General features: G+C 46.2%; 2 protein-coding genes across 16 annotated transcripts in view; both read left to right on the plus strand.

The window, feature by feature from the left end:
* LOC135245343 (girdin-like) overlaps positions 1 to 10,461 on the plus strand; it is a 53,154-nt gene extending 42,693 nt beyond the window's left edge. For 6 of the 14 annotated variants that reach the window (XM_064318398.1, XM_064318379.1, XM_064318423.1 and 3 more), the window contains 4 exons: positions 2,368 to 2,571; positions 3,599 to 3,664; positions 5,627 to 5,868; positions 5,973 to 10,461. In XM_064318398.1, the coding sequence (XP_064174468.1) occupies positions 2,368 to 2,571; positions 3,599 to 3,664; positions 5,627 to 5,868; positions 5,973 to 6,875 (1,415 nt within the window). In that variant the 3' untranslated portion in view covers positions 6,876 to 10,461. Of the gene's footprint in view, positions 1 to 2,367; positions 2,572 to 3,598; positions 3,665 to 4,411; positions 4,810 to 5,626; positions 5,869 to 5,972 lie in introns of those variants that run through there. The other 8 variants (XM_064318458.1, XM_064318456.1, XM_064318457.1 and 5 more) reach the window with 8 other exon arrangements.
* Positions 10,462 to 11,178: 717 nt separating this feature from the next.
* Positions 11,179 to 16,514, plus strand: LOC135245426 (TOG array regulator of axonemal microtubules protein 2-like). 2 transcript variants are annotated; one of them, XM_064318467.1, is made up of 7 exons: positions 11,179 to 12,091; positions 13,316 to 14,411; positions 14,953 to 15,061; positions 15,488 to 15,593; positions 15,700 to 15,935; positions 16,098 to 16,256; positions 16,368 to 16,514. In XM_064318467.1, the coding sequence occupies exons 1-7, from the start codon at positions 11,915 to 11,917 to the stop codon at positions 16,477 to 16,479; spliced, it is 1,995 nt and encodes a 664-aa protein (XP_064174537.1). In that variant the 5' UTR covers positions 11,179 to 11,914; the 3' UTR covers positions 16,480 to 16,514. The 2 variants fall into 2 exon arrangements, with proteins under 2 accessions (XP_064174537.1, XP_064174547.1); XM_064318477.1 differs by having other exon boundaries at positions 11,180 to 11,471.
* The last annotated feature ends 139 nt before the right edge of the window (positions 16,515 to 16,653 follow it).

The following is a 16,653-nucleotide window of genomic DNA, read 5'->3' on the forward strand; positions in this document are numbered from 1 at the left end:
TTACCTGAGAGAGCGTAGACCTAATATTGGGTATTAGTTTATAAGTTGTTTAATTAGTTTTTATCTGAAACATGCTGTTTTTCTCAGGATCTTATTCTTTTTCTTTACATTTTGTAAACTCTATCTAGTCTTTCAGTATTTATAAAACTCATACACAATACATTCCATATTATTCTACTATATGTGCAGATGTATGCTGTTCAAAATCTTACTGATACTAATTATAGCTTGTGAATTATTAGCAGTTAAAAATGCATAACTTGCCACTGAAAATGTCCTCCAAATCTGACTTTATTACTGTTTATTAGTTCGTTTTTATTTTTATTTTTGCCAGTCAGCATGATTTAGACTTTGGATGCAGAAAAACCCTGAAACATTGACATGTTTTTTGCGCTTGTGAAACGAGTTAGTTTAGTTCTAGAGAAAGCGATTAGCTTTTACCTTAAAAGCAACACAGCCTTATTCTTAATCTTCCAACTTGTCCAGTTTGGAACAATAATGCAAGACAGGGCTCACTAGAAAAATAATAGAATATAATACATAATATAGGTTATAAATAATCTTTGACTCTTCAGCTAGCTAACGTTACATGAATTACAGGCTTGGCATTCGCATTGCAGGTAGCTAGCTAGGCTAAATTAGGCAGTTAGCTAGCCTATGTAGTCGGTATAGCTTGCTAGCAAAATTAACCCTTGCAATACTTCCACCCAATCCAGTGAATGCGTGGACATCATAGTCTGTCATGTATTTGTTTTTCTATAGAGAAGACCTGTTTTGCACCTTAACAGTAAAATGCACATCACATGCAAGATCAGAGTGACAGAGTCTGTCAGTATGTCGATGGTGGTTTCAAAGTTGGTGGTGGTTTCAATGGTGGCATCAGTTTTTGTTCTAGTTTCGGCTTCTTTGTTTTCCTGTTTTCAGCGAGGGGTTCTTACTGCTGGTCAGAACCCAGTCAGAACCCAGTTTAGGGAAGGGTGCTGTATTTGTGCTTTCTGGAGGCGTGGTCTCTTGGATGTGTTTGGTCCGCACTGTGACATGTGCCCCCACACTGCCTGTGGAGCAGACAGTGCACGCCCTCCCCCCTCCCGCACCCAACGCACCCCCCACCACCAAACCTTCACTGCAGGCATGGCCGCTTGACTGCACTGCTCTCCACCAACCAAGGGCTGAAATGGGAGCTCGTTCTCTCTCTCTCTCTCTCCCAGTGCCCCCCCCCCCGCTTGCTTTCGCGCTCTGTGCATGTCATTGCCATGGTAACACAGCTAGCTTTCTGTGTGGTTAACCAGGCAGACACCTGCTCTGTTATGATGTAATAAAAAGCTTTATAACATGTTGCTCCCTGCAAATACTGCTCAGCCAATCAGATTCTAACATGTTGCTCCCTGCAAATACTGCTCAGCCAATCAGATTATAAATATGCGACTCCCTGGATATACTTATAACTATCCCAATCTGCATGGATAATAAACTCAGAATAAGACAGTCATGATGTCATCGTGCTGATAGAAATCACAGAGTTGCTCCACCAATGAAAGCGTTTCCGGAAACCCATGGAACAACAGCAACAGTGATTGGTGTGTGCTTCTCTGCTTCCTGGACAGAAACCAGATATTAGTGCTAAACTAAGCAGATGATCTATGCCTACATTTTTTCCATCCTCTCTTTTTGATGGTGAGAGATTATGGTTGGTAAATTTGAGCTTCCTGTGCTTCTAAACTGTATTTCTGTTGAAATGGTGGTGTATTTGGTCACATCCCTTTTTGTGAATCCTTAGAAGGTGCACCAAACTGGATGTTCTATCAGCAGTAGAAAAGCTGGAAGAGTTGAATGGTAAAGGGCCACTTTTAGGTTTGTTGGCCCTGACCCTGGTTCCCTGTGTGGTGAAAGACATTTTAGATATTTACTGAAGTCACTTCACCTGCCAGCTTTACAGTGGCTGGTAGAGGGGCATTCTGGGCTTTGTGGTCTAAAGCAAGAAAATACACTTCACCAAACTCCAAAGCAGCACTTTATGCCTCAAGAGTATTGTATGTGCGTGCTCAAAAAATGAAATGCAATTATCGTTTTCGGTTGGAAACATTTTCTATGGCGCATGCAAGCTGAGACTGCTGGTCATTACCATTGTCCTTCCTGATTGGTGGAGCTCCTTTCTGGTTTCTGCCATTAAGGTGGCTTCATGACTGTATACCCCTGTCCAAAGACAGGAAGTGGGAGCTGTCCCTGCATTGAGGGGACAGGAAGTAGGAGTTGTCCCTGCATTGAGGGGGCAGGAAGTAGGAGTTGTCCCTGTGTTCGGGGGGACAGGAAGTAGGAGTTGTCCCTGTGTTGGGGGATAATTTCATTTCTCTTGCATTTCCATCTCAGCCATGAATGACCTGTTGCACACCGTGGCGCTGGCGGGGGGCCACTGGGCCAGTAGCTCTGAGAATCTGGACCGGCCAGAAGAGGGCGCCACTCGCCAGCGCCGGAAGGAGTTGGGATCTCTGGCCTTCTCCACCACTGCCATCAACTACACCAGCCTGCACCCTCCTGCCGGCCCCTCGGCCAAGCAAAGCCTGAGGGCTAAAGGTAGCGCTGGGCCCAAAATCCCACCCCCACCCCCAACCCCCCCAGCGAACGTACAAAGTTTCCAGAACGTTGGAAAAAGTCCAGATTGCCGTTTGGGTTCCAGTGACGTCATGATGTTCCTCTCCCCACTCCAAATGGTGTTGAAGCTTTTCAGTGTTCGTTCATGAGCCAGTTTCTCTCAAAATGTTTCCAAGTAAATAAATGTTCTCAACCCTGGAACCCTGGAAGCTGGACAAATTTGCGTGTTGTGGGGAAATGTTTAGCTTTGTCTGTCTGGGAAGCACAAACCCTTCTGGCTGTCTCAGGTTCTATATCCCTGAAACCTCACTGCAGAAAACGTTAAAAAAAAGAAAAGAAAGAAACAAAGACCAGGGACCTCAAGCTGGTGTGGAGTGGCGTTGGGGGACTGTGTGTAAGTGTGTGTGTGTGTGTACATCACCTCTCAAAGTCATCTCAAGCTATCTGGAGGGAATGTACTGAGGCATCACCGCCTGTATGGACAGTGTAGGAAAGCCGCCCAGGTACGCATCCATTTTGGCTCTGGTCTTCATTTGAGGTGGTGATAGGAAGGTTGTGGAAGGAAGTGGTTCTCACCGCAGTCTTTGATTACTTCAGGAATTATGGGGATGAATTATTGGGAGAAACCGTAGTGCAAACCCACAAACTGACACCAAACGTGGGCAGCAGGCCAACAGGCAGCCAGGTGTGGCTCTCTTGCCTTTGTAGTGCTCTGATTGGGCGATCAGCCGTACTCACCTGGGCCAGGTGCGGATCCCTCTCTTGGTGTTGTAGTGGGCTGTGATTGGTTGATGGGCAGGCTCACCTGGGCTAGGTGTGCCTCTGATTGTTGGGATGTGCTTTCCATTCTCCCTGGTCCTGCTTGTGATCAGGCTGGCATGTAAAAGGAGAGTAGAGGGTAAGATCACTAACACCCCCTGGCACTCCATAATGCCCCCAAAATTCCCAACACTACCTGCACCATCCCGTGAAAGAGAATTCAGTCTTGCATTTTTTTGTTTGTTTCCAGATGACACATCCTGTGAAGATGTCACCCCTGCAACTGTGGATAACGCCAATGGGCTGAGGAGTCCTGGTAAGGCATCGTCATGGCGATGAGATTCGGGCATGTACACACTCCTCTCAGTGCACACTAGGGCATTCTGGGTTTTCTACTGATCCGCCAAATGTAGGTTGTGATTATTTGTGCTCTTTAAGGAAAAAAGTTGTAGGAGTAAATACCAAATTAACAGTAAGAGTTGTATAGATTTACTGAAACTATTGAGGAAGTCCAGCGCTGTGGGATTGTGAGAGGGTCTGTATGGTCACATTAACCCACACAGCTGTTTGTGTTGGTCTGGTCAGTACTGTTTGTGTTCATGATTTGGTCTATCTGGTCAGCACTGTTTGTCTTGGTCTGGTCAGTTCAGTTTGTCTTTCTGATGTGGTTTATCTGGTCAGTACTGTTTGTTGTTTGTGTTTTTTAAATCGGGATCAGTACTGTTTGTCCTTTCCTTCTGTGTTGTCCCTTTGATTAGTGGTTCCCAAACTGTGCTCACATGGTGTTTCGCAAGCACATTTATTAAAATAGCATATCAGCGTCATACAAAGCATGCATGTTTTCTTTAAACTTTACATAGTATATATATATAATGGTATATAGTACATAATAAACGGCCAGTTACGTTTTCATATTTATGTCATGGCAGACAGTTTGGGGACCCCTATCTTAATGTTAACAGACCCCTATGTTAATGCCCTGTTGTGTGTATCTGCCCCCCCCCCCCCTCAAGATTTGTCTGTTAATGATGTCTGTTCTACACCCCCCCCCCCCCTCCCCCAGCATCCTCAGCTGGTCAGTCTCCCTCCCTCGCCTTCCCCAAACTGCCCCCATGGGGTCCCTGGAAGGGGCGGGGCTCTCTAACCTGTTGTAAGACACCTGTCTCTCTCCTGATGGCATGCTGGCACCTGCTGCATGGGACACCTGTGCCCCCCCACCGTCCATCCCCACCCCCACTTCCCTTTCTCATTCAATCAGGAAATGCTGATTTTTTTCAGGCCCTAAACATCTGTGTGCCACTAGTATTTACCGAACATTCTTTCCTGTTGACGTGCTTGACGGGTTTCTGACAATCCCAAGTACCTCTGTCTCTAGTAGACATATTTAGGGTTCGAAATTAAAAATCAGGATCGCCCTGATTAATCAGAAAGATCACCTCCTTGCTGAGCCCCCCATAACCCCCCCCCCTCACCCCTCCATTAGCATTTGCGTCTTTCGGCCTGTCTGTCAAGATCCACAAACGACCCTCGGATCACCCTCGATTGGCCGTGGCCTGGCAGATTATGCAAATGAGTAATTGGCATAGTGCAGCGCGCGGCTCGTCGCCGTGCTGGAGTTGGGGTTCACGGGGGTCTCTCCGCTCCTTTGTTAATGCAAAGTGGCAGCGCTGAGGCGGCCTAAAGCGATTACTGAGCCTTCAGCTCTCTCCACGCTCAACACCCTGCCACCGCTCACTCCGGCTGAGCTGTGCTGAGGTGCGTTTTTCGACACAGTCTGTCTGTGTCTTTAGCGGTAATGTGATGGTGAAGCATTGCTTTTCGCCCCGTGTCTTAGTCTTCACGCCCTCCCAAGTGTGTTACATTGGGAGACCTTTAGTACATGCGGACTCACTCTTTGTTCAGAGAACTGAAAACAAAGAATATTTACAAAAAAGAATCAATCTTGGCTTTGTAGAGCCTGATCTTCAGAGACTCTGTAGGTCTTTGGGGCCCCCTAGTGATTGGCTGTATGGCTGCACATTCTCCCCTGCTATCATATGACAGCAGCAATAGCATAAATCTTTTTTTTTTTTTGAACGCTAAACATGCTAAGATGTAGCAGGTCTGGTTGTGAATATTTCACTACAGTTATCCATTCAGCATCGCAGGAGTGTGATGACAGTGTGTTTTGTGTTCGGTATTGTGCTTGCAAAGAGGGAGTGGTGGGGTGGAGGGAGAGTTGGGGGGGTGACTGAGAGGGGGGGTACAGGTGTGTGGTGTAACCCGCCCCATCTCCCAGCAGCAGGCGCGGTGAACGGCAGCCGCAGCCGGCCGCAGAGCGAGAGCAGCGGGGAGTTCAGCCCCAGCCTGGAGAACGAGGCCTGGTCCTGCGGCAGCAGCCCCGCCCAGCGCTCCGCCCGCCACAGCCCCCAGGTGCCCCGCCGGGCCCCGGAGCCCCCCGCCCCCCAGGCACCCAGGAAGGGCCCCTCCCTCGGGGGCGAGGTGCTGTCTCTGCAGCAGTTCCTGCAGGAGCCAGCGGAGGTACACCGACCTCTCAGTTATGCACCCTATTCACCCTTATTACTCTGTTATTACACTAATTATTCATATCTGAGGATGTGATGGAAAAAATTTTTTTTGTGCAGCCTGGCATTGGAGAAAACCCGCCGGCAGAGACGTTGCCTTTGTCCTGTGACTCCTCGCCGTCGACGCAGAGAGAGCGGGCAGGGCTGCCCTCTGGTGGGCGGGGCATCCTGCGCTCTGCCAGTGGGAGGGCAGGGACCGCAGACTCCTCCCCCAGATCGGGCCCAGCGTCCCGGCCCAGCCTGCGCAAGGCGGAGAGCACGCGTGTCAGAGGCTCCGCCCCCCGGCCCTCGCTCGCCACCCAGGGCAAGGCCACGTCCGTGTCGGAGAGGCTGAACTCCGCCGGCTCCGCCTCCCGAGGGGGCAGTGCCGCCTCTGGCTCCGCCCTCCCCCGCGCCAGCAGCGTTATTTCCACTGCCGAAGGCTCCTCCCGCCGAACAAGCATCCACGACTTCATGGCCAAGGACACCCGTGCGCCCGTCTCCATAGACCCCTCCCCTGCCAAGGCCACGCCTGCGACCAAGGCCACGCCCAGTGAGTACCCTGCCCCCACTCCCGCCCCACCCGCCTTGGCCTACGAAACCCTGCTGGAGGAGGAGCCCCCCAAAACCTCCGCCCCCAACCTGGGGTCCTTCCTGGGCTCCTCCTTCACCATCGATTCAGTGTTTATGGACACCATCTTCAGTGACCCCCCTTACCCCGGTGCGGGCAAGAGCCACACCTTCCTGTCCCTCAACCCCTCACTGGTGTGCAACATCAGCGGCCCGCCCCCCAAGCACGCCGCCTGGCCCGCGCAGACGGGGCAGGAGGCTCATGGGAAACCGGGTCCTCCCCAGCCCAACGGCCAGCCCCCCGAGCACTCAGCCGGTGGTGACATCACCGACCCAGGTCAGGTGACCGCAGAACTTCCTGCCCTGTCCTCCGAAGACAAGCAGTCCCTGTGGTTTGAGTATGGTTGCGTGTGAAAGAGCACCTTACTGAACTGACCAGCGACAGGCCAGACAGGGCCCCCCCAAAACCCTAAAACAGGAGGAGCTATCACACACTCACTGCTCTGAAACAATTGCACACTGCTGTAGGCAGAATATATTAATAATATTCTCATTTTCAGACACACTAATCGGCAACAAGTCATTATAGCTGAGGCTACTTTGGGGCTTACCGTGCGCAATGGCTTCCTCCTAATAGGAGAATTTGGCACACTGCTTCCCCTCCCCGGTCCACAGTGCAATCCTTAGGAGCCAGAATCCCAGGTCCCAGGTCAGATCTGACCTGGGACAGAGAGACCAGACCAGAATGGGGAGAATGTTACTACACCTACCTGGCCTTTCCGTCTGTTTGATATTTTCATATGAGGAAATCCATTTCTTTTCCATCAGAACCACTCATTCCTGGGTTTGGTTTGCTGGTTCAGAATGTTCATTTTGGAGACTGGTGGGCATGGGGGGGTGTACATATGTTATTATATGTGATTTAACATATTTTATTAAGTGTGTTATTATTTTTTGTTATCTGTCTGTTGTGCTTACATTGTTTGAATGTTGGAAAATGAGAACTTTGTGTGTGAGTGTGTGTTATTTTTTAAATAAGCCTCCTTTGGATTTCATATATTTTGTCCATTTTGTTTCCACAATTTAGTTTCCACATTTAACCCTTTGTACTATTTATATTATTTTTTTGTTAAACACCATTCTGTGTACATAATGTGTATTTAGATCCAGTGACAGGCTTTTTGTGGTTACAGGGATATTACAGGTTAAGATTCAAATTGAATACTTAGTAAATGCCAATGGCCTGTGTTTGCAGTACAAGTGCCATGTTTTGATTTGTTGATAGCTTAAAAAAACACACTGGACAATGCCAGGAAATGTGTACGTAATACTTGTTGATACACTACAATTATTCATTTTATTTGAATTACACATACATATGTTTTTACTTCATCTTCTAGTTTTTCTAGTTTTAGGCGTAATTTGAATAAAACACGAGCATTGTCTGCAGTAAAACAGTGTGGCTGAAAAGTAAATGCACCACTGCCCCCTTACTTTGGTGTTTTTTCGGGGTCTGGTAGACTGGCCTGGGTGCACACAGTGTCCAAAACCTTTGACCCCTGCGGTGTATTTCTGTGTGTCTGGTGTTCTGTTTGACACGGGTATATATCACAGCATGACTCTGTCCTGCTTCCTGAAGAGGTTGTCTTGTCTTTGATGTCAGTCCCCAGTGGCCATTTTGACCCATCTGCCAGCACGTACACTATGATCATGTGCAAAACCCATCTAACGTGCAGTTCTTCGGTCTGTCTGGATTCATGTCTGTGTTTTTATATGTGTGTCTATGAATATATTTGTTCTTCAATGTGGAACAACATTTCCCCTCAATGCACTGTTCTTTTCCTAATAGCCACAAGGGGATTCCTGCACATGCACGTAGTTACAGAAATGAAAGAGTGTGTAGGTGGCACTTAGGATGTAGAAATAACCAAAGATGCTCCGTTCCGCAGATGTGGTCTTAACCATAGATGCTCTGTTCCACAGATGTGGTCTTAACCATAGATGCTCTGTTCCACAGATGTGGAAATAACCGTAGACCCTCTGTTCTGCAGATGTGGAAATAACTATAGACTCTGCATTTCACATTTGTGGAAATAACCATAGAGGCTCTGTTCTGCATATGTGGAAATAGCCATAGAGGCTCTGTAGAGCCATAGAGGCTTCCGCACATGTGGAAAATAACCATAGAAGCTCTATTCTGCAGATGTAGAAATGACCATAGACACTCAGTTCCACAGATGTGGAAATAACCATAGACGCTCAGTTCCACAGATGTGGAGGGTTCACGGGAGCGCAGGAGGTCAAAAAGCAGGACTGGCGAACAGAAAAGTTCCTAAATCTAGCCACAGTCTCGTAGGGGGCATAAGGGGTGAGTTGCCTACCAAACAGGTGTCTGCTGGGGGGAAGGGGAGCATGGTGGGCAGGGGGGGTCAATGCTAACAGCTCCCAGTAAAAGCAGGGGGACTCACCTTCACTGGGTAGTGTGCAGACTCATCTAGCATGTGCATCCTATTTTTGTGATATATTTGGTCTGTTCAGGGCATATTTTTGTTGTTGTTTTTTTTTTGTACATTTTTTGTCTTATTTTTGGGTGTAATAAATGTCATTATTTTGAAGTTTCAGGAATATGTGATTTTTTGTGTTTTTGTTTTTCAGTGTTGCATGGCTTCATTTTTCAGTTGGGCTTTGTCCTCCTTTGTCTCTCTCTCTCTCACACACACACACACACACACACTCTATCAATTCAATTCAGTATAATTCAATGTGCTTCATTGGCATGAAATTCATATAGTACATATTGCCAGAGCAAACAAGAAACATACAAAACAGTTGTAGAACAATAGAAGTAATACAGTTATAATTAGTTAAAATAAAATAATTAGTATTTTGGAAGTGTAAATGAAATAAAGTTTTGTCACTGCCTTTGGTGTGATGTACTGTCAATCTATCGTTTTCTCTATCCTTCTGTCTCTTTATCTGTCTATTTCTTTATCTTTCTATTGCTCTCCTATTGTCTCACATTCACTCTGTCACACAAACACGCAAACACGCACATCCAGTCGCTCTCTCACACACTCACACATGCATTCTCTCTTTCCCTTTATATGGCCTTTTAATCCACGCAGGCTTGTTCCGTCCTGTGCATGCTGGTATATTTGGCTTCGCTTACGTGCCATTTCTGCTTCTAACTTTCCTTCTTTTGTCTGTTTCTCCCTGCCCCACGTCTTGTCTTCCTTTCCTCCTGCTCAGAGAGAGAAGCTCCAAGCTGGCCTCCTGATGGACCTAAGCATCAGGTATTCGGTCGGAAGAGACCGTAAACATCTGCTTTTGTAAAACAGTCTAATGAAGAAACAAAAAATTGATTTTCTACCTTCCTTGAATCAAGGAGCAAAAAGACTCCATTCCAAAAAAAATACTTTTTAAAGGCATAATGCACTGCAACCTGGATTGGATTTACGATATGACACCTGCACAATTTATTACCAATGTTCTGTGCCAATTTCTTTTTTTTTTTTTTCTTTTCTTTTCTTTTTTTGAGTGTGACACTTGACTTTTGTAAATGGCGAGCATGCGCATACACGCAGTGCGGTCTCTGAGGAGCTGTCTGTATCAGCGTTGGGCTATCTGCGTAGTCTTTAATGGCATGTGGACACTTAAACGCGGGTCGCTCATATTCTGCATGGAGAAATTGACATTCTGCCCTCCGCCAGTTAACGGACACTGTTGGAATTTTCCTTTTATTTTTCTAACTTTGAATGACCATGTGAAGTGCTTTCCACCTTCTTCGCCTTCATCACCGCCGACATGTGAGGTTGTGTGTCGGCGCAAAGCGAGTTTGAGTCTCAGGAGCGGGAAGATGCTCGTTATCATTAATGGAATGAAGAACCCGGCGGCGTTTGCAGATTTTCCTTCCCGTTCTTGCCTCGTACAATGGCGAACGAGTGTACATTCTGTGCCCTTTTCCATAGCTACACCTACATAAAGGCATTTGACAATGTGACCAAGTTTCTGTGTTTTCTGTCATTTCTATACGAATGCCTGAATTCTCGCGCGCCCTGATCCGACAGTGCTTGATAACATATAGGATATGTAGCACAGGTTGAACTTGAAATGGCCGTGTAGATCCTAACACATTCCATCAGCGAACTTTTTAAAAGTTCCGTATACGGTGTGTTCTCTTCACAGAAATGCCAAGCGTAGGGTGGATTCAGCAAATGTGGGACATCAGCAGAAGTGGGACACTTAAGCTTTGCATTACTCTGCTATGTACGAATCAACAGCCAATCAAAAATAGTTACTGTCATTCGACAATTGTATTTTTGGGCTGACGTCTTTAAACATCACTGGTGCAAGTAAAAAAGTTTTCGATAGTCTCCTACTGAATCTACCAAAGTGTCCGTCATTTGCTGAATCCACCCTATATTAGACCCTTGAAACGTGCGTTTTTCCAGTCGTTAAAAAGCATTTTATTATATCGTTTTTGTCTGACTATTCTGAATACAGGAATTTTTGCAGATCTGTTCAGTGATTCAGAAATTCGAAAACCGAGAAAGCGGAAGCCCTACGCAGGTTCCAGTTTACCGAGTATTTACCTCCCCAAGGTGGACACTTTAAGGAAAATATATTTCTTGCCAGAGCCGTTCCTCCCTCTAGACCAGGGGTGTACAATCTTCTCAGAAAGGGGACGGGTGGGTGGAGGTTTTTGTTTTTTGCTCAGCACTACAACATCCGATTTAACAAACTGATCGTAGTCTTCAGTCAATACTTTGTTAAGTAGAATCAGGTGTCTTAGTCCTGGGCTATAACAAAAATCTGCACCCACACCAGCCCTTTTCGGATAACATTGGCTACCCAGGCACTGTGCCTTGGGGCCCGCCTTCTCGACCAGGGCCCCTCCTCGAATTGATTGCCAAGCAGAAGATTCAGATTCAACGTTTTGGAGGGGCCCAGCAATTATTTTTTGCCTAGGTTCAGAAGTCTGGTCACGGCTCGGACTATTCTAAAGGACTGGTAAATTATTTTTTTTTTAAAAAACGTTTTTTACAATGAAGCCTTACGTTTCAAGTTGGTGATTTTGCCTGGTATTAGGCTACGTAAATCGATGCTGACGCTAAGTATACGTTAAAAAAATAATTTCGGGTGATAAACTCATTGAAATAATGTCATAGATGGGACACATTGAAGTTTCACACACTTGCCCCCTTCTTTCACTGACATATCATGGCCTTAAAATCTTTTTTCAAGAGACGGTATGACACTGGGCTTAAGTGCGCAGACCGCACGATAATGATTAATGTCGTTGCTCAGTAGAATGTTTTTAAGAATGGCCTGCAGAGAAACGATGCTGCGCTGAAGATTCTCTTTCCAATAGCGTCCCTTATGACGTTCTCTCTGGGCTTCGCTCTGTGACATAACACTCCGAATATTGGCAGTAGCCTAAGCGTATAAGTACCATGAAGCAGGCCGTTCTATTTAGATTGTTTTATGGCGCTTTTTGTGAGAACATTTGTATTATGGATTTCCTCGCCTTGAGAGGCAAGATTTCGAAATTCAGAAGTGAAAACTTGAGGCTGAAATCGGACATCAGCCAGAGCGAGACCGAAGACTTTGGAGCCAAATCAGTCGAAACTGTAAGTAAGCTGTGGCCTGTGTGTTTCCCACTAGTTGTTGAATGACGGTTTTGCCGTTACATAGGCTACATACATAACGTACGTACGTATGTTATGTAATGTATGTGTCTGTATGTATGTATGTAACGGCAAAACCGTCACTCAACATTTAGATGAACAAAAACTTATAATTCCCATTTTACATTAATGTTTTGCCGTTACACAGATACATACATAACGTACCTACCGTATGTTATGTCATGTATGTATATATGTATGTATCTGGTATGTATGTATGTAACGGCAAAACCGTTACTCAAAATGTATGTATGTATGTATGTATGTAACGGCAAAACATTAATGTAAAATGGGAATGATAAGTTACATACATACATACATACATGTTGAGTAACGGTTTTGCCATTACATACATACATACATACATACATACCAGATACATACGTATATACATACATACATAACATAACATACGTACATATGTAACGTATGTTATGTATGTAATAATGTACCAGATAGGCTACATACATACATAACGTACGTACGTATGTTATGTAATGTATGTATGATATGTGTATGTATGTAACGGCAAAACCGTTACTCAACATGTATGATGTATGTATGTATGTATGTAACGGCAAAACATGAATGTAAAATGGGAATGATAAGTAATATACATACATACATACATGTTGAGTAACGGTTTTGCCATTACATACATACATACCAGATACATACATACATACATACATTTAGATGAACAAAATTTCCATTTCAGAGGAAAAACTTATCATTCCCATTTTACATACATAACATACGTAGTACGTATGTTAAACATGTTATGTATGTTATGTATGTATTAATGTAAAATGGGAATAAGGTTTTCCTCTGAAATGGAAATCTAAATGTAGGAATAGTGCTTCTAGAGCTGCAAGATAGTTTATAAAAGCAAGAACAAATAGCCTAAAGAGAAACAACTTAGTGTTTTTTTGCACGGTTTATCATAAATCAAAATTTATATTTGTGCAATGATAATCAAGCGATCTCTCAGCTCTAGTCCTATTATTCGATTCAATCTGTGTCTAATTTAGGCTTGAAAGTGATGTGTGTGGATTCTTTGGAGGCCAAAGTTAAACTGAGCACTTGAAATGGGCTTGAGTGAGAGCCCTCGTCCAAATCCTAAATTTGAGTTTGCGTAGCTGATCTAGTTTTCCGTTATGATTTCAGGACCCAGGACAGAGCTGGGAAGAACAGCAGCACCTAACGCATGCTTTGTCCCTGCAAGGGAAATCACATAGCATGCTGGACGCCTTCTCTAAGATGTTCACTGAGAAGGCGGAGGTTAAACTGGCCCATATTAACAGAAAGTTTGACCTCACATCAGAGGTGTCGTCCAGCTCGGTCCGAGCGCCGCACCTCATCACACCTACCCCAGCACCTTCCCTGGCACGCGCCCCAACCCTGAGAACAAATTTTGGAAGGTTTGATCGCATCAATCCACCTGTCACCTCCACGCAGTCACCAAAAATGGCGCAAAAGGTCGGCAAAGAGAGGTCTGGGTTCAAGAATATAAAGGCCCTCCCGCCCCATGTGCCCGGCCCGTATCAGCCTGGGTGCATTTCGAGCATGATCATGTCAGGCAACTGGCTGAGTGTGAATGCGCTCAGCTCAGTCAGCTCCACCTATTCGGCTGGGGGCTCAGGGGAGAGGCAGGGGATGCTCCTCAATCCAAAAGATTCCCGCGTTTTCCTGCCCGATGCCCCTGAAGAAACGGGTAGAAAACTGCCCCATCTTCACAGGGCTGTCAAAAACGAGAGGGCCCCCCAGCAGCCCTCTGGTTGGCCTGAAACTAGAATCGGCCCTCAGAGCCACAGAATGCATTTGTTTGACAAGAAGACTCAACTGAAGCCTGTGGCAAGCGCACAGGCAGTGCTGGAGCGCAACAGGGCATGCCTGCCTGGAGAAGGGCAGAAGTCCATCCTGCCCCCGCAGACAGAAGCCCAAAAACACCAGGAGACTCACAGGCTGCCGATGCTGGCTAAGGCCAAAGCCGCGCTGGACCGGTACAAGGCGCGGCAGACGTCCAAGGGGGTGAACTCAGGCTCGCGCCGTCCGGCCAAATCCAGAATCATCCTGGTGGGCCAAAGCACGCCCCAGTCAAAGGAAGAACTGGCAAGCCTGCCCGCGTTGGCCATAACCAAAATTTCAGAGGAGAGCAAGACCCACACCCCAAAGCATCCCACCGCTGGACCAAAGAGAGGGTTTTTTAACCTAAGGAAGTTCTCATCAAAAGTGGCACCCTCTACAACTTTGGAGAACACAGGTGAGCCCATCCTACCTTGAATGTATTATATTTTCACATTGTGTTCCTCTTTCAGGTCAAATCAGCTCTTGTTATTGGTAAAATAAACCACCATATGATGTAGGAATTTCTCTAATTGATTTTTCTATCCATGTATACAATTAGAGATTTGCATCACTATCTGCTCAAAAAGAAAATGAAAATGTGATAAATCCAGATTAATGAACACATGGTGATGAAATCTGAACAGTCATTGAGCAGACGATACATAAATGAAGATAGGAGGCAAAACAGCCAATGAGCAAAGGGAATAAACAAGACAGCCAATGAGCAGATGGATTACATCAATGTCAATTAAATGGCCAGTAAGTGGAGAGTTTGCTGATGACAAAAGGTGACAAACAAGATGTCCAATGAGCAAAATACATTTGAAATGTATTAACAACATATATTCCATTCCGAAGACAAATGGTTCACAGGGATTGGTTTAAGACAACAAAGATTGTATGCTCATCCTTTTTTCCCTGTTGTGACCTCACTCATTGATCATGTGACCCCCTAGATGAGCTCCCATTGGACACTCCCACTGAGATCAAGGAGGTTTTCTTCCCCTTTCCGAATCCTCAAGCAGCCTTGAACCAAGGCTTCCTCCAACTCAGCTCTGACAACTGGTAGGCAGCCTCTAATGCTAACCACTGTTATCCAAATAGAATAAACTGAAACTATATTAAAAGTATATTTTCAATGTACAAACATTTCAGGATGTAAATGCCATTTACAAGTGCATAACACTTTCAGATATTGCAATATGTATTATTTTCAAACGCACTGCTGTAAGTATCATATTTTCCGTATTGGTAGTTGCAATAGGCGTTAAATTTATTTTTGCACCAGGATAAAACAGAAGCTCCCTTACAGATATGGAATATACATTAAATTATTGCACATATATGGGATCTTTTGGAAAATATAATTGTAGATAATGGCCATCTGAAACTCAGTATCTGAGGCTGTCAAATCAGTGGATTGGAGGAGATTATTATGGTGCAGCTTGATATTTGGAGCCTGATCTTTCTTGACTGTATCTTGCCGTGCAGGGAGAAAAAGATTTGCGGGCTCAACTCTTTTCGAAGACTGGCCCAGCACAACTCCGGCATATTGAGCCCAAAACTTCATAAAATCTGCAAGCTGGTCATGCAGGAGGTACGCCGGCGTTTCCGTCTGCACCCGTCCGTTGTGTGTTTTTATCTTCTCGGTTGCGCTGAAACGGTCCGGTCTCTCACACACACCCGATTGCGTTTGTCTCCAGGTGCAGAACCCGCAGTCCCAGGTGTCCCACGTTGCCATGGCGACGCTGGGAGACCTATACCAACACCTGCCCGACGACATGGACGCCGAGCTGGACTGGACCGCCAAGGTGCTGCTCCAAAAAGCCGCCGAGTCCAACAACGGCATCCGACAGGACGTGGGCGTGGCCTTGGGACACATGCTGCGCAGCTGCAGCCCCGCCCGCTGCATGAAGGCGCTGCTGAAAGGGGGCCTGAGGTGGGCGGGGCAGGGGGCGGGGTCTCACCTCATACACGTTTCTGTGAAGCACGATGGCTGGAGGTTGAGTCGTAACTTGGCATCGTTTTCATGCTGCTTCTGGCACGCAAACAGGACTTTTAGGAATTGTGTGTGTTGAGAAATGTGTTTTCCTCCCAACAGTGACCGTAACGCAGCAGTGAGAGCATGCGCCGCTCGCCAGCTAGCGGCTCTCGTCGAGTTTGTGGGGGCGCCACACCTCCTGACGTTCACTAAGAAGCTCCTGAACGACTTCCTGTCTGCTGTCAGCCGACTGCCTCAGGACGCCTCGCAGGAAGTCAGGTAGGCGGTGTGTCTTTATCCACCTGTGTGTTCGCACGCGCTGGCGAGGGGCTAACAGCAAAGGCGTTTAACACAGCCCTGTCTGATAAGCGTACCCATCGTTTTCCCCAGGAGCTGCGGCAAAACAATAATGCAAGCGCTGTCGGGGCATGAGGAGATGAACGAGAAGCTGCTGAAGTTCATCTCTCAGCACCGCCCAGCCCTTCCCCACCGCCCTCAGTAAACTCCACACCTCTAAAAAAACAAAAAAAAACAAAAAAAAAAAAAGGCCAGAATGCCACACATCAGGGCATGACCTGGAACCCCCCCCCTCTCCCCCTCCCCAAAAATGAAAGCCAGCATGCAAAAAAAAGAAAAAAGAAAAACAATCAGCATGCAAAAACAACCCCCCCCCAAA

The sequence above is a fragment of the Anguilla rostrata genome, chromosome 2, assembly GCF_018555375.3.
Source record: "Anguilla rostrata isolate EN2019 chromosome 2, ASM1855537v3, whole genome shotgun sequence".
In the NCBI taxonomy this organism is placed as follows: domain Eukaryota; kingdom Metazoa; phylum Chordata; class Actinopteri; order Anguilliformes; family Anguillidae; genus Anguilla; species Anguilla rostrata.